The 23,705-nt window shown below is 39.1% G+C and overlaps 2 protein-coding genes and 1 pseudogene across 5 annotated transcripts; 1 reads left to right on the top strand and 2 right to left on the bottom strand.

Moving 5' to 3' along the window:
• Positions 1–787: 787 nt before the first annotated feature.
• LOC131771722 (ectodysplasin-A-like) lies at positions 788–16,993 on the bottom strand. Of its 4 annotated transcripts, XM_066170013.1 has the most exons (5): positions 16,827–16,993; positions 16,363–16,401; positions 15,408–15,475; positions 13,195–13,416; positions 9,701–10,268 (listed from the first exon to the last, which is right to left on the bottom strand). In XM_066170013.1, the coding sequence occupies exons 2-5, from the start codon at positions 16,388–16,390 to the stop codon at positions 10,098–10,100; spliced, it is 489 nt and encodes a 162-aa protein (XP_066026110.1). In that variant the 5' UTR covers positions 16,391–16,401; positions 16,827–16,993; the 3' UTR covers positions 9,701–10,097. The 4 variants fall into 4 exon arrangements, with proteins under 4 accessions (XP_066026108.1, XP_066026110.1, XP_058943552.2 ...); XM_066170011.1 differs by lacking the exons at positions 9,701–10,268; positions 16,827–16,993 and adding an exon at positions 788–1,131 and having other exon boundaries at positions 16,363–16,727; XM_059087569.2 differs by lacking the exon at positions 16,827–16,993 and having other exon boundaries at positions 9,704–10,268; positions 16,363–16,727.
• Positions 6,383–7,283, top strand: LOC136282170 (uncharacterized; annotated as a pseudogene).
• A 3,016-nt stretch (positions 16,994–20,009) lies between the features above and the next one.
• LOC136282387 (uncharacterized) lies at positions 20,010–23,467 on the bottom strand. Its single transcript, XM_066170006.1, has 5 exons — positions 23,249–23,467; positions 21,664–21,755; positions 21,300–21,397; positions 20,746–20,855; positions 20,010–20,357 (listed from the first exon to the last, which is right to left on the bottom strand). Exons 1-5 carry the CDS (start codon positions 23,465–23,467, stop codon positions 20,010–20,012), a joined length of 867 nt encoding a protein of 288 aa, XP_066026103.1.
• Between the last annotated feature and the right edge of the window lie 238 nt (positions 23,468–23,705).

Genomic DNA, 23,705 nt, shown 5'->3' with positions numbered 1-23,705 from the left:
CACTTGTAGCTGCTAATAATCCTATTTAACTTACAAATACTTTTTTGTCCGTTTAGTACAAAATATGACGTAAAACAAAATATGTTTAGATGCTAGCCCAAGGGATTGAAGTCTACATTTAGCATTGGTTAAAAATATCAGTGCGGATTTAAATATGAGAAAGCAGCAGTTCGTAGTAACGCTGAGAGAATTTCTGGGTAACATGACTACTAAGTTATACAAAACTTTCTTCCACTTCGATCCTTAACGCCATCTCGTTGAGGCTCCTGATTTACTCCTATATATTTTCTCTTTAAGTAATAATTTGAATTTCTTATACTGAAAGTTGATGTAGCCAGGGACATTTTCTCGAAATCGGTTTCACGCAAGAAATTAATCATGATTAGATGATACACGTTTGTTATGGCAAGGGCGTAACCCGGCGGGTGGGGGGTTTGCCCTGGGGTTCCAGGGTACCCGTGTACCTGTAAGCCTCGCAAGGGCAAAAGGGGCGGACGCGAAAGTTAGTGGTGAAAAAAAAACAGCGTTTCTGATAAAAAAAAATTATGTACACCTTTGAATGAGTTTGGATGACAGGAAAGTCTTGGCTTATTAACTTTGACATCATGCAAAGTAAAGACAATGCAGCTAAATAGGGTGACTCTCGACTGAGTGTGGGAAGTAATGCTACTTTGCTTTGATATAACATTACTCCGCATTGTGATTGGTCCAGAAAACTCGCGCCATCCTCTTTCTCACGCTTTGAGCAGATAACCCGTTTTTACTTTTATTTTACTTTGATGTTGGTTTTACAACACTCGACTGAAATGCTGTCTGAAAGAAAACCCAGTTTACTGGGCATATTTGAAAAAAAGTATCTACGTTAAACCACTAATTGTTCTTCGTCTCGTTTCTGATTCAACACAGTATTATCTTCTACACAAAGACTCCTGTTTATAAATTGGCTTTCTGTTTTTCCTCTTATAACTGACACTCCCAGTAGTGCATGTAGCAATACATCTTTGCTTCTCCAGTTGTTAGGGTACCATAGCAAGAGCACTTGTAGGTTCTCTTTCCACCTGAAATGGTGCTTGCTAATACAGCAACTTTCGCGTCATTTGTATCACAGTTTACGCCAATAAAGATTTTACCCTGGCAGGAAAAAAAAAGAATATAATTATGATACTGATGATAATGATAAACTACGTCAAGAGTTCGAAAAGCTGATGAGCAAAACATTTCTTTCCTCTTCAATGGGTGTACACACGACGTGACGAAAGCCGACCCCTACAATAATGGGAATACTTATTGTGAGTTTTCCATGCCGAAATCGGAAATCACAAATAAAGCTTTCACGTCTAGGAACGTAAGAAGAGAAAAATCCACGTATTTGTTAATACTGGCCTTTGAATGTACGCTGGATTACTGGTTCCCTCAGCATGCAGGTCGTTCGTGCAAAATCGATTTTTGTTGTCACTTATAAGAGTCATGATATGAAAAAATGATATTTGCAAACGTTTTTTTGTTCCATGACAGGCCAAGGATATCATTGCTCAGTGTGGGATTAGAGAAATAAACATATATATACTGAAAGAATACACATATTGTCCGGAAGAATCCGAAGAAACCTTTTTTTAAGTGTCACGCTTAGATCTGAACCGTTGGTGAACCGTTCACAGAGTACGAAGAGATCCAAGCGTGGCACTTAAAAAAAGTATTTACTCTGTGACAGAGTCGGCGAAAAGGACAACGTTCAATTTTTTTCACTTTCTAGAAGCTCTTAAGGATTCTAAATGAAGATAAAATATTTCCAATAGAAATTGTTATATTTCAAAGAGAAATATGGAAAAATATCAGACTGCCGGACGCTTAGTTATTCGAAGTGTCCGCTGAAAATTTTCTAAGTGTCACGCTTGGATCTCTTCGTACTCTGTGTACAAGGTCAGCGAAAGGGATAACGCTGGCATTTTTTCACTTTCTAGAAGCGCTTGAGGATTGTAAATGAAGGTAGAATATTTTTCAACGAAAAACTGGTATATTTCAAAGAGAAATATGAAGTTATTTGAGGACCGTGTCCAGCCGTGTCATTGAAAAGTTTTTGTGTCAAGCGCTTGGATGGCTTCATACTCTGTATACAGGGTTAGCGAAAAACATCAAGTTCGAAATTTTAGGCTGCCTGAAAGCGCTTGAGGATTGTTAATGAAGGTAGAACATTTCCGTATCAACATTTTTTGATTTCGTAGAGAAATATGGAAAAATATCGGACTTCCGGACGTTTAATTATTTTAAGTTTAGTCGCTTCATTGCAGGAACGTCAGCGACACAACAAGGATGGCAAACTTCAATTTAAAAAAAATTGATGAATGAATGAAAACGTGGTGGATCAACATTTCCACCTTCTTCGAAATGCTCGCAAGGATTTTCGCGTTCCTCTTTAGCAACAACCGAGCCATAAACGTTTACTGCCTCGGAATCTACTAAATCAATGGATTCATCTGATTCCATACCGGATTAAAACGTACAGAACTGTTTTAGACAGAATTATTTTCATAAGCTCTTCAAATTCATCGGAGAAAACGCAGAAGGTATTTTGAGACGTGTCAAGGTAGAAATAACTAACCAATCAGAGGCGCTATTAAAACAAAAGTGGTGGTTCAAAACAAAAACAAACGACCGTGTTGCATCAAGGTTGGAAATGGGCCCATAATATGTCGTAAAGTAATTTTCAATAGAATTTATTTTTCCGTCAGAATCAAAAAACTTTCACAATCTTCAACTCAACTTACATTTTGTTCAGTCGCTACAATTTCTTGTTGGGCGAGCGAATTTGCTGCCATACCAGTGCTGGATAAAGTCTTAAACTGGTCCCAGGTCCAGGTGGACCCTGGGTACCATTGAACCCAGATGGTCCACTGAGACCCTGAACACCAGGTAGTCCAGATCGTCCCGCAGGGCCCTGAGTGCCATTAAATCCTGCAGGTCCAGGAGGTCCAGCAGGTCCGGCAAGTCCAATGTCACCCTTTGTACCATTATATCCTGCAGGTCCGCCAGGTCCGGCAGGTCCGGTAGGTCCAGTGTCCCCATTAGTACCATTAACTCCAGGTGGTCCTCTGATGCTCGTGCTGCCAGTAGTATTTTTCACCTACACAATTAAAAAAAACCAACAACAATGATATTCACAGTAACCACTGCAATAATGATAATAATAAAAATGATTACAATTGTAGTGATAATGACAATGAGCACAGTAACAGTGAGAGTGACAGTGACATTGACAGTGAAAGTGACATTGACTGTGACAGTGAAAGTGAGTGACAGTGACAGTGAAAGTAAAAGTGAAAGGGAAAGTGACAGTGGCAGAGACAGTGACAGTGATAATGACGGTGACAGTGAGTGACAATGACAGTGAAAGTAAAAGTGAAAGGGAAAGCGACAGTGGCAGAGACAGTGACAATGATAATGACGGTGATAGTGATAATGACGATGACAGTGAGTGACTGACAATTACAGTAAAAGTGAAAGGGAAAGGTACAGTGACAGTGGGAGTTACTGTAACAATGAAAGTGAAAGTAACAGTGACAGTGAGAGTGGCAGTAACAGTAACATTGACAGTGATAGTAACAGTGACAGCAGCAGCGATAGTGGCAGTGACAGTTAATTTGACAGTGAGAGTGACAATGACAGTAGCAGTGAAAGTGACAGTGGCAGTGACATTGAAAGTGAAAGTATCAGTGACAGTGAAATTGAAAGTGGCAGTGACAGTGTATGTGACAGTAAAAGTGAAAGTGATCATGACAGTGACAGTGACAATGAAAGTGGCAGTGACAGTGACAGTGACAGTGGCAGTGGCAGTGGCAGTGACAGTGGCATTGGCAGTGGCCCTGCCAAAATGGGAGGCTCTAATGTGAAAAGGTGTCTAGAAGGAAGCCAACATTGACTTAAGTTGGTTGTAAGAAATGCACAGTTTTTTGGTTTTTTTTAAAATTTACATTGGAGACCTCTACCATGCTTATTTGCTCAATGTTGGATTTGCGAACTATGGAGTTTTATCTCTTTATAGTTTGGACTGATGATGGAATGGTCACCACAGATCAATTGATCTGTCTATAGGCTTATATCACACCATCCCTTATCGTTGATACATCTATACCTTAAGTCAATGGTCAAGATATTTTTAAGGCTAAGTTGAAGTTAATCACAATTGTGGCATTTTCAAGCATGAAATTAGATACAAAAAAAGTATCCCCTGCCATTCCACAGATATTAAATACATGTAAACAGGTCATTTTGCAAAACAAATTTAAAATTTGCTCGGGTAGTCTTGCTTGAATTTGAATGTTCAACACTGACTCTTGCAAAAGGTGATGGGCTATATGTTTGACAATCTTCGAAAATCCTCTTTAACTCATGATGGAAAACAGTCTCTGTTTTTGCATTAGGCTTTGAGGCATATGTGTACCATGTACTTTGTGATGACCATTAGGTAGCTTAACTTTAAGTGAAAGAGACCATGATATCATGCAGCTTAGGGCAGTGACTTGGCATTGCAAGATATCTCAGATCAGGTCTCTGATTGGTTGATTAGAAATTTGGTATGAAATGGCACACAAAAATACATTCAGGTATATGTACCTTTTGATCCAGTTGCATGATGCTTTGTTGAAAATGTAGAAACCTCTCATTTACGCTTGTGTTTAGACCAATCAAAACTTGTGCAGCATCCTGCACTGTGAGATGGATATCCTCTAGCTCTGTATTTTTGCCCTAAAAAATTAAAACAGACCAAATTACTGTGTTAGAGAATAAGTGGGCCTACTAAAGTTGGTAAAATAAGTAGAGCAGTCCACATTTTGCTTTTGAACATAATGATGATAGGGACTGTAACAGTGAGAGATTCAGATAACAATACATTCTTAACATTGGTATTGAAACTTACCTCGTTTTTCATGTTTTCCAAATCTTTTTTCACCTGTCATAAAGTAAGAAACTCGTGTTAAACACAGTGCACTAATAGTAATTTTTTCCTTATTTAGATAGAACTGGAAATGGATGAATTTAAACTTGCCTTTATTGTTAGCTCCTCCAACTCTACTGAGACCTAACACAAGGATGAAAAGAAAAGAAACTACTCAACATCATGGATGATTCATTTTTCTAATGAATGGTATATTCTTAGTGATGATTTACAATCATTATCATTATTGTTATTATTAAGATTAGGATGATCATTATGATTATTAGAGGTGAACGAATGGCAAACTTATGTTTTTCTTCAGTTCTTTTATAACCCCTGAAACCTATAACAATAAAAGAAATGTAAATCAATATTCCTGATTGAGTTTCTTTGTACATCAACACTTTTGTGTGATTTCTTATTCATAATGATCTGAGGATGATGATGGCTATAGAGGTGCGCAATTTGCATGATAAGGTTTGGACCTACTATGCTGCCAAAGATGGTTCAAAAAATTAGGAGAACACTGGTAATGTCTGGAACAATGACACCCAAGAGGACCTATAGTAATGTTTATCAGGCTCCCCCAGGCACACAACAGCCTGATTAGAAATAACATTTAGATCACCCCATTGAAAAAGTTAAAGCAGAAGAAGTGTACTGTTGTTAATACAAAAATGATGCCTCTAGCCTACGCTCCAGGGAAGTATTAAAGCTCTGTTTAAAATCTATATTTCTGTACCATATTTACTAATAATCAGCAAGTTAAAAGTCCTATTGAGGCCCTCAGTATTATGTACATAAAAGTACTCATGTATTTTACGTTAGTGCACTGTTGTTTTTAACAAATCACTGCTAATGATTAAGAATTACTCCTACCGCGTAGTCTCTAAATGCAGAGAGGTTCCTTTCAACTCTTGCACATTCTTTTGAAGTTCTGACGTTTCTAGAAAAGGGGAAACAATAAGAAAAACATAGAAAATGTAAACAAAAAATGATGAAGTATTTCACATGAAATGATGAACAGATGGATAAGTAGATAAAAGATAAAGCAATTAACACATGTTGAAGTTTGATACATTGATTAGTAAATGTTGACACCGTTCACCAAACATCTTTTAATACAATAAGAGAGAAATAGGACCAACTTATTCTTGAACTATTGCAAACAAGTAATCACTATCAAGAGAATTATTTGTTCATCTCTCAAAAATTTGGTAAGCAAAAGGCCTTTTTTCCTGCTTGTTATATGTAAACGATCTTTCTAAGTTTGTGCATCATTCGTAAGGAAGAAGGTACATTGTATGTCTGTAATAACAGCACTACATTTACGAGAAATAATGTCGAAATTCAGAAGAAATAGATTTCGATCTGCACCTGGAAAAGAGCCGATTATGGCTTGAAGCATTCTAGGTTCCTTCGAATTTGGCAATAGTTTGTTAGTAACGCTTCACCCGTCGAATTTTGGATAAGATTCTGACAAAATTCTACGCTGAAGTCCTGAAAAAAATGGAAGAGAATTCGAAGCCTACTCACTTCGCATTGTGGAGGCATCACTCGACAGGTATCTCCGCCGAAAATATAATTCGGCATCCATCAGCGAACAAAATGTCAGAGATGCCAAGGCCAAGAAAATTTGCCCAACAGAGCTCAGCCGTACACTGACGAGTAGACGAAGAATTATTTTGGAGTGAAGGAAAATTTGAAAGTCACAATGGTGTTGCCTTTACAAACGTCATTTTAAAAATCTGGCAGATTATTTGGGTTTCAGAGGCCGCTAGGACTATTACAACGCTTACGTTGAAGATTTTTCCATTTTGCAAATGGCAGCTGGTAGCAAACTTGTTCAGTCTGAAGAAAATCTAACCAAAACCAGGCAAGGCGGATTGAGAAACAAAACCCGAAGTTCTCTTCGGCAAACGCGGTCTACCAACGGTGGTGAATGGGATCTCGTACGGCTTTGCGAAGAGTGGCTTGCACGTCGACCCCGACGAATTAAAAATTCCGGCCCTCTGTACTTTGAAATTGTTTCTAGCCCCTCCACAGGTGTTGGTTGGCCAAATCGAGAATGGGTGAGCATCGAATTAGCCAAATAATGAAGTCAGTTGCAAGTTGTTTACGAGAGGAGCGTGCCAAGAAAACAACAAACCATTTCACAAAAAAAAGAAAAACGGTCGTTGCGAAATTAAAAATAGCAGGCCAACCACTTCATAAAATCATCCAAGTAACTGGACATACCAGAGAGTCCTCGCTGCATGATTAGGACCAAACAACGGAGAGCAAACGAAGGTAATTGTCTCCTATAGCAAGCGGGTATGCCGCAACATCGACTTTATCAGCGATAGTATAAAGGTCGATCGCCGGCAATTATTTCTTCCTCTTGTCCAGGCCCAGAAGATATAAACGTAAAGGAAAACATCCCAGCTAATCCGTAGAAAAAGTTGTAATGCTTTCTTTTGTTTCTTAAGATAGCTGTAGTAGATGTATAACGATTGTATTTTCAAACTTACTAGACGGCGCGAGTTTCAAAATTGAATGTAATTTTTGTTCCTTGGCCGTAACGCCTGGTTGATTATTAAATTGTTAACACTTGAACGGTGGACTGATTGGTTGTTGCTAAGTAATCGTTTTGCTTGAGTGGTTTTAGTCTTTAGTTTTTTATCCTTGTTTTAAAAGCCGATTTTAAACGTTGCATTTCGCTTTTGTCGAAGATTTTAATGATCATGTTTTGAACAATCATGTTTTTTTGGTTCATTTTTTTTCCCGAAATTTTAATTTGCAACAGGACTTAGTGTCGACCAATTCTGTCGGTAATGTTACGAATGATTGACAATCACTCTTATGATTACACACCGAATTGAACTCCACTCGGTCTGTTACCATTTTTAATTATCTACATGGAACTTTGAATTTTCTTGGTATGTATGTTAATCAAAATTTCAATTTCAAATTTTATAAGGGGGGGGGGGGTTGAGTTTCATGTTAATAAATGATTTCACATATTTAATTCCAAAAGCCCCATTGAAAACATGGAGAGTCGTGCTTTTCACTAATGATATTATTTTATAACCTCATCTTTTTTCAGATATTATTACGCATATGGTTAAAGTTCTCAATTCAATGACTCGGAGCGTTTGCGTTACTTACAATGTCTTCGGCCTTTGCATACTTCATGATACTAACTTAATGTTAAGTGGCTCACATCATTAGAAATCCTATACTAATCACAAGTGCGGGGAACGCTCTGGTAAATAAAGGTCCAATATGCAAAACTCTGTACGAAGTTCTTCAAGAAATTAATTTTTCATTCGGGAGTAGAAATTTCTTATGGGAGAGTGGTCTGTTGATAAATTGGGCGTTTACTAAAAAAAAAAAAAAAGGTTTTCGTTGACCCAGTTTCGTGGAATCTTAACAATAGCAATACTCAAATCATATCGAAACGGAAGTTCCTCTAATTTCCTCTTTGTACAGGAAATTGTCAGGACCGAAGTGAATTATTTCTTGCTTCATCCTGTCGTTTAATTAGTGCCCTTTTTCCAATCAATTTTAAGATTTGAATGGATGAAGATCTACGAGTGTTTACTTAAAACAGGGTGAAGTAATGGTAGCCGTACCTGTGGAAACTTCGCTCCGTGCCGTCATGATTGCCACATCTAAAACCAAAGTGGCAAGGGCTGTTAAGAGCGAAGCAACAGCAATGGCTGATACGATTTAGAATAATGGGTGCTGTTTCACTGTATAAGAATCTTTACACAGCTGTGTTTCCACCTTCGGCTTTGCCTTAGGAGTGTCCTCTCTGAAAACTAAACCGTCACACGTTTCGGCGTGATCTTCTTGTTTAGATTCCGTTTCGAAAGAAACGTTCATCCGCCCGACTTCGGTCTTAGTATCCATTATTGGGTGTTATGATTGTGCCTCTTGTGGAGCAGATCAACTTTAGACGCTTCTGGAGGCGAAACAAGCCTAGGCAAGCAAAAACGATGCTGAAATGCGATGCGATACGATCATATGATCAACACTGACTGATGATAGAGCGAAGAATGACTGATGCGTAAGCTGTCTTAAAATAGGATGATGACAGGAAGTGTTTGTTTCGACGTAAGTTTATAGATTGTGCAATAAAAGATTTAACTGACCTTAAATGATGATGAAAGCATTATTGAACAAAATGATTATGCTGTCTTGATAGTTATATAGGTCATCACTATCGACCCCACTTTCCAGTGTATAGTGAGATATCAAGGTAGAAGCAGATGAGGTATAGAGGGTTTCCTCTTGATGTCCTCTTGATGTTTTAGTCTTCAGTAGGCTGAAGTCAAACCTAAACTAAAACTTTCCTTACCTTTAATGATCCACTGGTTTCGTAGAGGCCAACTTTGATTACATTTAATGCTAAGGTAATTTGACAGGTGGCATGGAATATTTTCCGAAATAGCTACTTTCAACTTCAACTGAATGCTATAAAGGCGTTGAGAAGGATGGGAAAGGAAGTGTTCGGAAACTTTTCCAAAGCAAGATACTGGTACCATTTTTTCAACATTGTTTTCAAAGTCCCATCAATCATACAAACCCTTACCTATGGCGGCACCCTTTTTTCCCCTTTTTTAAGCATAATGCAATACAAGGCAATTTCAAATGCAGTCAACTGTTTTCGCTCTCGAATTAAGCATTTTTTGATTGTCTAAAGCTGAGCTTTTTTTCTTTCAAAGGGTTGGAGCAGGGAGATGGATTTTGTGGTTTTGCCCTGGGGTTCCACCTTTGAATTAGTATAAATGATAGGAAAGTCTTAGCCTTTTAACTTTGATATCATGTAAATTAAAGACAATGTGGCTAAATAGGGTGACTCTCGACTGAGTGGGGGAAGTAAAGCTACTTTGCTTTGATTTAGCATTACTTCACATTGTGATTGGTCTAGAAATCTCGCACCATCCTCTTTCCCTCGCTTTGAGAAGATAACCTGTTTTTACTTTTATTTTACTTTGATTTTGGTTTTACAACACTCAACTGAAATGCCCTCTGAAAGAAAACCCAGTTCACGGGGCATATTTGAAAAATAGTATCTATGTTAAACCACTAAATTGTTCTTCGTCTCGTTTCTGAATCAACACTGTATTATCTTCTTTACAAAGAGTCCTGTTCATTAAATGGCTTTATATTTTTCCTCTTATGACTGACATTCCCAGTAGTGCATGTAACAATACATCTTTGCTTCTCCAGTTGTTAGGGTACCTTCGCAAGAGCACTTGTAGGTTCTCTTTCCACCTGCGATGATGCTTGATAATTTAGCAACTTTTGCGTCGTTTGTATCACAGTTTACGCCAATAAAGATTTTACTCTGGCAGGAAAAAAAGACAATAATTATGATTCTGATGATACTGATAAATTACATCAAGAGTTCGAAATGTGGATGAGCAAAACATTCCTTTCCTCTCAATGGGTGTACACACGACTTGACGAAACCCGACGACCACAATCTGGGGAATACTTAGTGTGAGTTTTCCATGCCGAAATCGGATATCACTAATACAGCCTACACGTCTAGGGACGTAAGAAGAGAAAAATCCAAGTATTTGCCAATACTGGCCTTTAAATGTACGCTGGATTACTTGTTCCCTCAGCGGGCAGGTCGTTCGTGTAAAATCTATTTTTGTTGTTACTTATAGGGCGAGATACAGATTCATAAAAGCCGGTGTAACGAATACTTTGAAAAACTGATATTTTCAAACGCTTTTTTGTTCCATTTAAAGCCGAAGATATCTTTGCTCCGTGTGAGATTAAAGACATGACAGGACGGAAAAACGCGTGGACTGTAAGTACCTACCGTTGTCCCATACAAAGCCTTAGAAAACTTTTCTAAGGCTTTGTATGGAACAACGGGAGGTACTTACAGTGCATGCATTATCCGTCCTGTCATGATAAACGTAGATACAATGTAAGGTATGAAATTTTCCGAAAAAAAGAACACTTTACCTTATATTTGGCGGCAAAATGAACTTTTCCGAAAAGTTCGTGCTGAATTTCGTTCTTGCCTCGAAACAAGTTGTTAAAGTTATGAAATAGGTTGTTGTTCATCGTGGTAGTTGGATGATATTATAAGTTTGTTTTGTTGTCTCGCGACAAGGTCACTTGATGTGGAACACAACGTTTCGACTGCTCACTGCAAGTCTTCTTCACGTTGTGGCACGGCATTATATATCATGGTGGTCTGTTGTGATTGGTGCATTTCGATCCGGCTATTGTTTCCATGTACCATGGTTTCCTCACGCGTTCGCTGGTTTTTCGTGCGTCGTTGGTTTAGATGTTTCCTTTTTGTAGGCATCCATGCTTCCGGTATTTCGGCTCCGCTGTCCCTGTTTATGTTATTTGGGTTGGGTCTTATGTGAATTGCCTCCTTCACTTTCCTTGTGTACCAGTGGCTTTCTCGGGCAATGAGCTTGGTTTTGTTCCACACCGGCTTGTGTCCGGTTCCGTTAGCATGTTCTGAAACTGCGGAATTCTGAGTGCGTGCGAGTCGTATATTCTTGTCGTTCTCCTTCATACTTTCTTGCATGGGTCGTCCTGTTTCCCCGACGTAGACTTTGCCGCATGTGCATGGTATCTTGTAGACTACGCAATCTTGCTTGTTTGGGTCAGCGGGGTCTTTTGGTCTCAGTGTGGTGTCGGATTTAAAGACGGTGCCTATTCCTTTTTGCTGTAGGTGGCGGCAGAGGGGTTCCAAAACTCTTTGAAGCATGGCACCACTGCGGTAGACTTAAATTCTGTTGTTTCCCTCTCGGGTGTTGGATTCCTGGTTTTGGTCACCTTCTGCAAGAAGGACGGAGGATAGCCGTTGGCGACGAGAACTGTGGATCTCCTGGGCTGTTCCGGATGGCTTGGTGATGATGCGTTTAGCTCGGCCATGTAAACACTTGACAATACCGCGTTTAAAAGATTGTGGGTGGTGCGAATCATAGGCGAGGTACTGGTCGGTGTGGGTGGGTTTTCTGTATACACTTGAGACCAGTTTACCGTCTGGTTCCCTTGTTACGAGGGTGTCGAGGAAGGCGGTCTTGTTGTTATTCTCAGTTTCCATGGTGAAGCGGATGGACGGGCGTTGTTGGTTGAGGTGGCTCCGAAAGTTATCCGCGTTGTGCTGTTTCATGACGGTGAACGTGTCATCTACATAGCGCTTTCATTTTCTCGGTGGTTTTGGGGCTGTAGCTAAGGTTTGTTCTTCGAAGGCTTCCATGTATAGGTCGGCAATTACGGCGGAAATAGGGCTGCCCATCGGTGCTCCATCTTGTTGCTCGTAGAGTGCTCCGTTGTACTTAAAGTATGTGGATCTCAGAACGAAATTTTAGAAGGTCTGCAATCTGGGTAGGTGTGAGCGCTGTGCGGTCTGGTAGGCTCGGATCGTTGTTGAGTTCATGTGACGCGGCCTGTGCTGTTTCTTCTATAGGGACGTTGGTGAACAGCGAATCGACGTCAAAGGACATCATTGGCATCTTGGAGTGGTAGCCGTTTCTGTGACTACAATCGCACAGCCTTGGTCTGCTGGTAGGATCATGATGGAATGGTCCTTTTTGAGACTTTTTAGCGCATTTCGCATTTCCGCTGTGATGTTAGGCTTGGGTGGTACGTCCTTTTGGAGTACGTTGTTCACGGTTCTTCGGACTGTGTCAGCTTGTTCCGTGTCGAGTGGTCTGATGGTTGTTTCTACCTTCGCGATTATTTCTGTGGTCCTGATGTTGGTCGGCGTGACGGCGAAGTTTAGTCCTTTCTTGAGCAGGGTAGTTTCTGCGTCGCTGAGTGTTCTGGAAGACAGGTTAATGACCCAGTTTGCTTGGTCAACTTTGGGTGTCGAGGTTAACTTGCTGGATGCTTTCTGTTCGAGGAGAAGTTTCTCGAAACTCTGCCGCTCCTTAGGATGACAACTGGTCGACCCCATCACCTGAAGAAGACTTGCAGTAAGCAGTCTAAACGTTGCGTTCCACATCAAGTGACCTTGTCGTGAGACAACAGAACAAACTTATATTATCAAGCTGTTAAAGGTTTTCTTTTCTTTTTGTTTTCGTGATGATGGAGATTTAAGACTTGAAAGAGAGGAAATTATCTTTTATTTTAAACTCAACTTTATGGCTCAAGGTGAGGCCTTACGACATTTAGACAACTCCTTTGACTGGTAAATGTTGTCTCCAGTGTTAATATGTCGTAAAGCAATTTTCAATAGTATATTTTTTTGTCAGAATCAAACAACTTTCACAATCTTCAACTAAACTTACGTTTGGTTCCGTCGCTGTAGTTTCTTGTTGGGCGATTGAGTTTGCTGCCATACCAGTGCTGGTTAAAGTCTTAAAAACACAGGAACCGGCCCCGGGTCCAGATGGGCCCTGGGTACCATTGAACCCAGATGGTCCACGAAGGCCCTGAACACCAGGTAATCCTGATGATCCTGCAGGGCCCTGAGTACCATTATATCCCGGAGGTCCGGGAGGTCCGGACAACTGCAATGATTCGCATTGTAACAATAACAATGATGGTCATGATGATCAGGATAACAGTGGTAGAAAAACTTAATAATAGCATCGTAGAAGAAGAGGAAAATGTAATTTAATTCTCACTTTTTCTTTAACCATAACATTTCAACTCGATGAATACATTGTTGACGTTTCGATAGCTTTTGAAACGTATACTTCGGGTGACTGGATCAAATTTTCTGATCAGTTGTTGTGTTATAGAACCAGGATATTCCAGAAAAGTTTCATGGTATGAGGGAAGTTATATTTATTTTTTTATTTTTTTATTTTAATTTAATTAAAATTAATTCAAGAAAAATTTGTACAGAACTAAACTTACATTACTCTTCTTACATTACTCCCAGAAAAGTTTCATGGTATGAGGTAACTTATATTTATACTACCATGCGCTTTTTTACCATGTTAGGCTGGATTGGGGTAAATACGTTTTCCTTGCTTGTGTGTAGTTTTATTAAATCTCTCTTTCCTTGTCTCTTCCGATCGATTCAAAATGAATCATGATTTGTCTCAATTTAAAATGGCGCCGTTTACAATTTCTTAGAATTTGATTGGCAGTAATGTTATTGTACTAAGAGATCCAGAACTTGTCAACAACTTTATTCGAAACCTCCATAGTATGAATGAATTTTATCGATAATACGACGTGCTTGTTTACCATCTTGATGCATTAAGGTGCACTCGTTTTCCCTGATCAAGCGTAGTTATGCAAAATTTCTCACTTCCGCATTTCTGGATCAGATTTTCCTGTTCATGCGCAGTTATGCAAAATCTCTCTCTCCCGCATTTCTTTAGATCGAAAAAAAACTTAGACATCTTAAGAATCTCTATTAATAAAAGTGGTTCAAGTCTGCACTTGGGTTGAGTTTGAGATGCTTGGATAAAGTTTGTTTTTTTATTTCTAAATAGTTCTTGAAACTTTTGTATTAAGAAAAAAAATTGTTTGCAAAAATATTGTTTTGGACCCGACCCAGACTTTTTTTGCACCTTTCTTTTTAATGTTTTTAAAATTATGTATATTACTATTACATCACTGTGGAGTGTCAACAATAGCGTTTTAACAATTAGGCGAGCGTCTACAACTTAAATGGCTTTTATTTCCCCCAAGGAAAATACACCATCAAGCGAAACTTGCGTGAAGTTTCAAAGTCTGGCCATCTAAGTTTTCCAAAAATTCGAGAGGAAAATTCTTTAAATCTTTTAAAATTAACAGTTCAATTGCTAAATTGAGAGTTTGGCATAATTGTTCGCACTGAATACGTTTGGCTTGAAGTCATCACCAGCACTTTATCACCGGCTACAGAACTTACGCAGGCGTTATTAACATAGGTTATTATTGTCCGAACAAGCCCTTTTATGGCGGCTGAGCTATCCTTTACCAAACCTTTTTTAGTTTTTATGCTTTGTACATTTTCAATGGCGCAAAAATACTTTGATTTCTTTCACGAACGCGGCAAAAAAGCGTCGCGAACATAGCAATGGCTTCTCGATTTTAATTGGCTGCTTTCATTTGTTTTTTCCAGCGTGCTAAAACACACGAACCGACAAAGTGATAATATTTAAATTCGTAGCATCGTCTCGATAAGCTTTCGCTCGATCAAAAATTGACTGTCGCTATACTGGAGAAAAAGAAAGAGATCCGATCAGGCGGGTTGTGGCTTCACCAGAAGGACATAAGATATCTTAGAACACAGAAGGAGGTAGTTTGTATCTCAAGCCAAATCGACTGGACCGCTCTTACGAAGTCTTAAATACGTAAAAGTTTTTATCGATGATCAAAGGAATCATCGCTGACTTGGTCTTTTTTTCTTGGTGAATCATTGTTGGTTTCAGGAGATGATAACCACTAATCTAGTTTTAAGAGGCATTACAATACATCTGAGAGCTTTTGTATTTATTCGATCACTTCGATTAATGAAAAAACAAACAAAAAACGAACACAAAAACAAAATTGCTCTTACCGAATTTTTTTGTAGAGCCGAGAGGATCCTCTCCAACTCCTGAACCTTCTTTTCGATCTGCAACTTATCTGGCAGAGTAAATAGTTTAATACTTGTAAATGGAAAAAGAAGAAAAATGATTAAACGCAGAGGGTTTGATTTATTATATACCTGCATTTTATACAAATGACTATTTGTCAAACATTTTCTTTGTTTCGCTTTCATTCCTCGCATGTTTGAGATAGCAATAAAAAAAGGTCATTGATCATAATCCCATACATGTGATTTATCAATCCAAGAGTGATAGGTTTTTCAGTTACTTATTTTTCTCTTTTTGAATTGGCGTTTTGATTAAGAATAAATACTTTGTTTTTACAGCAATATGCTTGATGTGCCACACTCGCGGATCGGAGTTGTGTGAGAGCAAACCAATTAACTGTTAAAGAGATATGTTTTTCAACGCTTAGTTGTCACAACTTGGCCTCATCTAAATATCAAATAATGCAGACATAATAGAATCGCCCATGTTGTTCATGATTACGACTAAGTACCATGATAGACGGATTGCCCCTTGTAAGCAATGTCATTTTCTTGGACTTGAAATCCTATACTAATCATCAGTGCGGAGAAAGCTCTAGTAAATAAAGGTCAAATATTTCAAACTTTGTACGAAATTCTTCAAGAAGAAATTTTTTAGTTTGGAGATGAAAATTTTATGCGAGAGTAGTTGGTTGATAAACTGGGCTTTTTACTAAAAAAAGAACGTGGCTTTTATTAACCCAATTTCGTGTAATCTTAATAATAACAATACTCAAATCATATCGAAACGGAAATTCTGCCAATTGGTCGAGACTGAAGTAAATTATTGTTTGCTTTGTCGTGTCGTACACGTTTGACTAATGCCACTTTTAAAATTTCGATGAATCAAGACCTACGAGTGTTTACTTACAACAGGAAGGAGCAATGGTAGCCATACCTGTCGAAGCCTCGCTCCGTGCCGTCATGATTGCCACAGCTAAAACCAAAGTGGCAAGGGCTGTTAAGAGCGAAGCAACAGCGATGGCAGATGGGATAAAGAATAATGGTTTATGCTTCACTGTATCAGAATCTTTATACGGCTGTGTTTCTACGTTTGGTTTTGCCTGTGGAGTGTCCTTTCTGAAAACTACATCGTCATAGGTTTCGGTGTTATCTTCCTGTTTAGATTCCGTTTCGAAATAAATGTTCTCCCGCCCGACCTCGATCTTAGTATCCATCATTGGGTGGTATGATTGTGCCGTTTATGAAACAGATCAACTTTAGACTCTTCTTGGGGCGAAACATGCTTAGGCAGACCAAAGAGATGCTGATCATACGACCATCTCTGATTGATAGGATAATGACAGGAAGTATTTGTTTCGACGTAAGTTTATATATTGTGCAATAAAAGATTGAACTGACCTTAAATGATGATGAAAGCATTATTGAACAAAATGATTATGCTGTCTTGATTTTGATCCAGGTTATCACTTTCGACCCCACTTTCCAGTGTACAGTGAGATATTCAGGTAGAAGCAAATGAGGTATAGAGGGTTTTGTCTTGATGTTTTAGTCTTCGATGGGCTGAGGTCAAACCAAAATTAGATTTTCTTGTCTTTAATGATCCACTGGTTTCGTATAAGCCATCTTCGATTGCATTTCATGAAAAGGTAATTTGAGAGGTGGCATGGATCCTTTTCCGAAATAACTACTTTTAATTTCACATTAATGCTATGAAGGCGTTGAGAAGGATGAGAAAGGAAATATATTTAGAAACTCTTCAAAAGCAAGATACTAGAGCCATTTTTTCAACATTGTTTTCATAGTCCCATCAATCACACAAATCCTTACCTACATTTGTCGGAATTCTTTTTTTTCCTTTTTTTGTTAGCACAATGCAATATTAGGCAATTTCAAATGCAGTCAACTGTGTTTGCTCTCATATTAAGCATTATTTGAATTTCTTAAGCTGGGCTACCCTATTTTTTTTTTGCGGATTGGAGGGTGGGAGGGGGGGGGGGTTGTGGAATTCGTTAAAAACCCACCCAATCCATTTCACTCGGTCGGAAGAAGGGAAGCCATTTTTACCACTTCATGAAGTTTCTCAGTCCTAGAGGGTTTCACTGAGCATTATGAAATGAACATTGTTCAAGACTGTCAGTTCCTCGAGTTCAATAGAGCACAACTAAAGTCCTTACTGTTGCCCTATTGTTAATTGATTACTTTATGAATTTGAATCATAGAAATAAAACGTCATCTTCGTTCGACTAAAAAACCAATGTTTTGTTCACTAAAGTGACTATGATTCCCAAGAAATGTGTGAGCCGTGTAAAATAATACGACCATTACATACTAGATGAAAAACATACACAAAAGTTAAGTTAAAATTTTATTTTTTCACATCAGGTTACCTTTAGGAGCCATATTTCCGACAGTTATAATATGTCAGTAGCTTAAGTCGCGGCGATTTTAGGTGTTATCCACTTGTGGTTGTTAGTACTCCGTTTTAACTTGATGTACTAACAAATACTCTTTCGTCCGTTTAGTACAAAATGAATGTGAAACAAAATATTTTTGGAAGCTATCCTAAGGGACTGAAGTCTATATTTAGCATTGATAAAAAACATAAGTGCTGATTTAAGTATATGAAAGCAACAGGTCGTAGTAAAACTGAGAGGTTTTCTGGGTAGCATGGCCACTTACTTTCACACAACTTTCTTTCACTCTCATCCTTAACGCTGACTATCTCATCGAAACTCTTGTTTTACTTCCATATACTTTCATTTTAAGTCATATTTTGGATTTCTTATACTAAAAATTTGATGCAGCCAGGGACAACTTCTCGAAATCGATTTTATGCAAGAAATTGATCACGATTGAATAATGGATACATGGTATAACAAGGGCGTAGCTGGGGGATTTCCCTAGGGTTCTTAGGTACCCACGTCGCGTGTCGTCTGTTGCCCCCTCCCCCCCCCTCCCCCACCCTTTGTATGCGTTATTGTGTAAGGTTATAATAGGTAGAACGCGGCGTGAAGGTCGATATATGACAATCTGGTGAGTACCCTTTGTTTGACGCTGTGAGCCCTTTTTGAAAAACCTGGCTACGCCGCTGTTTAAAGATGGACAAAGTCTGTACGGGAAAAGACTCAAGATAATTCTTTGCGGTATTGACCGAGTGGTAAGAAGGTAAATAAAGCTAGGGCAAAAAGAACGGGCGCGAAAGGTAGTTGGGCGATCGGGTTTGCTGCCGTACCAGTGCTGGTTAAAGTCTTAAAAACACAGGAACTGGCCCCGGGTCCAGGTTGACCCTAGGTACCATTGAACCCAGATGGTCCACGAAGACCCTGAACACCAGGTATTGCAGGCGGTCCTACATGGCCCTGAGTACCATTATATCCCGGAGATCCGGGAGGTCCGGCAGGTCCAACGTCACCATTAGAACCGTTGACTCCAGGTGGTCCTCTAACGCTCGTGATGCTAGTAGTATTTTTCACCTACTCAATTAAAAAAAAGCGACAACAACAATAATGTTCGCAGTAACCATTACAATGATGGTAACAATGAAAATGATGACAATTGTAATGACAATGCTAATTGACAGTGACAGAGAAAGTGACAGTGACAGTGAAAGTGACAGTGACAGAGAAAGTTATAGTGTCAATGACAATGAAAATGAAAGTGACAGTGACAGTAACAGTAACAGTGAAAGTCACAGTAACAGTAAGGACGAAATTGCAAGAATCCGTAAACGGAAACGTGGCAGAAACATGTTAAACCGTTCCGGAAACACGACGGATAACCTGTGTTTCCGTTACCGGTTTCGTGACGTTTTCTCGCGTTTCCGTTGCTGCGTATACAACGGAACCGGACCACTTTTTGTGCATGTTTCCGTCAAGTTTCAGCTAAAGGAAACAAATGTTTCCGCAATCGTAATTTCGGGTTTACATTTGCGGAAACACAAGAAAACGCTGCGGAAACATGTCTTTTCCATGTTTCCGTTGACGTATTCCGGGCTACTGAATGGGTGATGGAACCTGCGGAAACACAAGAAACCGTTCTGGAAACTGAGGTCTGTTTCATGTTTCCGCTAAAGCTTACGTCTCGGAAACGTGTTAATTCAAATTTATCTTACCCTTGCAGAAACTTTCTAGCTTTGGTAAACCTTTTTTTCCCTCTTTCTTTCCGAAACGCACCATTATAATGTTCATGGTAGGTGGATAGTCTTATTAATTAATTTACAGAACACCTCTTATGGCGTTTTCCCCTTCAGTCAAAGAAATACTACAGCTATATTTTGCCAAAGCGTCATTTATTTTTCTTCCATAAGATAAGGTTGTAGTTAAATAGAGCTTCAATTCATTACAGAGCCTACTATTCGCAAAATACTTGTAGTATATACATCTACTTTGGTCTCTATGTCAGACTGGGAAAGAAAACTTTTCACCATTTAACAAATCGCATTCCAAATTACTTTTGAACAAATGTTACAATGGCTGTTCTGAGCACTATAAATGAAAACAGGCATAAAGTTTGCCAAGAACAATGAACGTCTTTATAGTGTTTTCTAAAATAATGTCTATTCTTAGGAACCTCTCAGTCCAATTATTCGGTACGAATTGCCCAACAAGGGCCATTGGTGGGGCAAGGCCGTACAGATGGCTCTTCGGTTCTGGTCAAACGTGCACTTGCACGACGCTGTTTTTCGCTAAGTCCTTCCAAATGGGCCTCGTCCAGTTTTGCTTTCAAATTCTTCAGTTTACTTTTCTCCCACACCAGTTTACGTACTTTCCTTGGTTTCGGACCCCTAGATGAAGCAGGATCATCGTTGTCGCTTTCTTCCGATGACATGAAGTCGATGGCATTTGGCGAACAGAAAATTTCTCTTGCCTTTTCTTTGTCGTTGTCCGACAAGATAGCCTTCTCTAAGCTTGAAAGGCGTCTTGATAGTTTCTAAACGATATAAACAGAGAACAAAAGTGTCAAAAAATGCGCAAGGAGCATTTTGGCTATCACCAATGACACCTTGCTGTTACAAGATATACATGTACTTCCCTCTGATAAAGATTACACTTTTCTTTTTCAACTTAAATTGTGAGTATTATACAAAACAAAGTGTATATATAAAAATTGATAAGTTTCTTTGACAAAGCGACACAATTAATTAAATGACATGTTATCAAGGACAAAACATGTATTTATCGTGTTAAACCATAGAAAAGAGCTCGAATACAGGGATTCATTTATTAGAAATAGCTGTAACGCGATGTTACATAGCTAGGACTGATCAAGCTCAACATTCCTGAACATTTGCTTATATGGTTCTCAATCTGATACTTACTCTCTTTAATCGATTTTGTTGCTTCATTTGACTTCGATGTTCTTCAAACTTTTTATTTGTTTTTCTTGTTCTATCATCCCGAAGAGATTTCCAGTATTGATGAACCGCGCCTAAAAATGAAACAGTGCTGTTCATTACTGTCACGTTTCATCAAAAATAACTAAGAGCATGACCGTTTCATTTAACTAGCGCAGAACGACAAAAAGTTTAAGCACGCTCTTGCAGTTCTGAAGGCGTTCTCTATCTTTACTGGTAAAATACGTATTTCATTTAAGTAGCTATACAGTTAGTTCAATCGTTTTGTATGGGATGATCCGGATCAAGATTGGTGATCCGAGACCATTAGGATCACTGTGCATCAAAGGAACTGGTGAATCCTTGTTCAGAGTGGATTTGACCATGATCCGAGTAATCTCGGATCATCCCAAATAAACGCACTCAAGTCAGTTTACTGTGCTAACATACGCTAACCCTAAACGTAGAGTAGTATTGCAAAAAGCGAAAAAAAGGAAACCAACGGGTATTACTTGCTTGTGCTAAAAAAACCAACTTACTCTTAATGACAGCCTTTGTCCACTTGTCCTTGCCGTACACTGAGCGGACTTCTTTTAGCACTCTCCTAGCCATAGTCTTATTTTCTGGGCTATTAAAACTGAAAAAGGTATAAGATATCAATTTAAGAATTTTACTCAGCTAAATTAAAGGTGTGAGAGCAAAACTAAATAGAAGCGATCACATACTGTATAGCCAATCATAACGGCAGGTAATTTAGATCGTGTTTAACAATAACTAAAAGCTCCTCCATCGTCGCCACACAACAGGTCAACTCTTTTTGAAGTCGAGGAAAAAGCGAATAGCTATTGTAGCCGGCCTTCTACACCTCAGCTGTAACTATACATTAGCTCCGTTTTGTTTTACCTGACGCTCAAATCAAAGTTAAGCTGATTCTCCTGATCTTCTTCTTGTCCTTCACCCTTTGTTAGTTCCTTGCACACTTTCCTGACAGCATTCTTGTATTTTTGTAAAATAAATAAAAAAAAAAAATTTCAAAACAAACTAAAAACAGCAAGTTGATTATTAGCTGGAAGTTCATAAAAGCAAAATTAATTTAAAAAATGCCGTAGCGAATTGGGACTTTTAAAAAGCTGTCGCTTTTAACGAAACTTCCTCCTCGGATCGGAGCAAAGTGATCTAAGTGACTTTGTAATAAATATCTATAAAATAGAGCAAACGTACGTACGTCTCGCGCCTTCGGAAAAAGTTGAAAGCCGCGATAGCGATAATAGAAATGTTCTAAAGAAACTTCGGCTGTTGGGGCGAGTTGGCCTTCAGTTGATTGAAATTATGTCTGGATTACAAATTTTACCCGGCGAGTAAAGGAAAACATAACAATGAAACAACGATAATAAACGGAATAAATCACTTTAAAATTTCCCGCGCACCGCCATCTTGGATTATATGACGTCACTGCATTTTCTAGCAATAACATTGGCGTCCGTTTCTTCGTCCTTTTATTTTGTTGTATTCCCTTTGTCGAGTAAAATTTGTAATTTAGGAATTTTGTAAAATATTTCGCGCAACTCGTCGTCAGCTCGCCTCAACTGCCGAGGTTCCCATTAAAATAAAATAGAGTAAATTTATGGTCTGCGGAAAACGTTCAATGTGGTCAATATGTGGATAAACTTTTTCCGCAGACGTAAGCCGTCCAAATATTCGCTGTAGTTTACGGCCCCCGCACACTACTCGATATTTTGCCGAAGAAAAATAGATTTTTATCGGTGTCAAATTTGTCAGCTCATCAGCTTGCCGCACACTAGCTGATTTTTCGTCGGCCTTGTTACCTGGCTGTGCTAGTTTGGAAAATGTCTTGTCGGGCCTAGTTGTTGGCTACTGTGCGGTGGATTAAGACAACTTGTTACACACTAGCCGACAATCGGCTTTTTATTTTACACATGTAAAGCAAGCCAATTTCATGTCCGTGAACGTAGATTACATAACCCGTCGGTACGAAGTGAATGAGTCTGGATTTTCACCGTCACATAGTTTTAAGTACATTAATGCGTGTAACCTGGCTTTACGTGCGTAAAGTAAAATAAAGCAAACGCATCGACGACATACGTCTGCGGAAAAATTTGAATGTGGATCAACTTTTTTCCGCCTCACCGCGCGCGACGGTGTTCGCTGTTCGCTCGCGCGTGTCGCCAACAAGTGGGGCAATTTGGCAAACGTTTACAACACTGTCACCCTAAGTCTCTTCGATCAGCCGCACTTTGTTAACCAAATTTGTGACTATTTCTTGGACGAATTTTTAAACTGATTGATTTGCTTTTAACGATAAGATTTCAGCTAACCAATGAAGGAATTATTAAGCTTACCGTTAGCTTACATAACACAAACTTCACACCTATTTTCAACACACGGTAAACCGTCTTGTGACTCCTGACGCTCATCCTTGATCGTAACTTCGAAGTTGCTTAGCCAGAAAGAAGACAAAATTACTTACCGAACACTCAGGATCTTTGTCTTTGGACTTCTCAAAGAGTTGCCTTCTCGTTTTTGTCGTAAGATTCGTTACTTGACTTTTCAGTTGCTGATTTTCTTTGCGGATCACCGAAACCTCGGCCAGCAATCGCCTCAAGAGATCTCGATCTTCCAGGGCAGCTCTCGGGGTTTCTTCACTAAGCACTGTCCTGTCTTCCATTTCTGCGTTGGCTGATTCCATGGTTTTGCTGAGTTGGAGTAAAACTGAGAAAAAATTGGAAATACACAGTAGAACGACGACTGGAAATCACGCGCAACTTGACAAATGCCCAGACAATGCAAATTTCCCGCCTCGTCTCCAGTTTGACGCAGTCACCAGACAATTGTCGTCAATGGCAACAAACCCGTTTGCTGAGCCCGCAGCGGCATGCGTCGCCGAAAAGAGATAGATTTACGAGAATTCACACGTTTGAGGAGAG

The sequence above is a fragment of the Pocillopora verrucosa genome, chromosome 7 (genome assembly GCF_036669915.1).
Source record: "Pocillopora verrucosa isolate sample1 chromosome 7, ASM3666991v2, whole genome shotgun sequence".
Lineage (NCBI taxonomy): Eukaryota > Metazoa > Cnidaria > Anthozoa > Scleractinia > Pocilloporidae > Pocillopora > Pocillopora verrucosa.
The sequence above is the reverse complement of the archived record's forward strand: the minus strand, read 5'-3'. Positions and strand labels throughout refer to the sequence as shown.

Excerpts from the sequence above, each read along its gene's own strand:
- LOC131771722 (XM_066170011.1), bottom strand. The coding sequence starts at position 16,645 with ATGATGGATACTAAGATCGAGGTCGGGCGGGAGAACATTTATTTCGAA. Across the intron at positions 15,476-16,362 it reads ACGGAGCGAGGCTTCGACAG|ATAAGTTGCAGATCGAAAAG; the intron begins GTATGGCTACCA and ends TTACTCTGCCAG. Across the intron at positions 1,132-13,194 it reads CTACAGCGACGGAACCAAAC|GGTAAAATCTTTATTGGCGT; the intron begins GTAAGTTTAGTT and ends TTTTCCTGCCAG.
- LOC136282387 (XM_066170006.1), bottom strand. The coding sequence starts at position 23,467 with ATGGAATCAGCCAACGCAGAAATGGAAGACAGGACAGTGCTTAGTGAA. Across the intron at positions 21,756-23,248 it reads ACAAAGATCCTGAGTGTTCG|AATGCTGTCAGGAAAGTGTG; the intron begins GTAAGTAATTTT and ends CAAAAATACAAG. Across the intron at positions 21,398-21,663 it reads AACTTTGATTTGAGCGTCAG|TTTTAATAGCCCAGAAAATA; the intron begins GTAAAACAAAAC and ends TACCTTTTTCAG.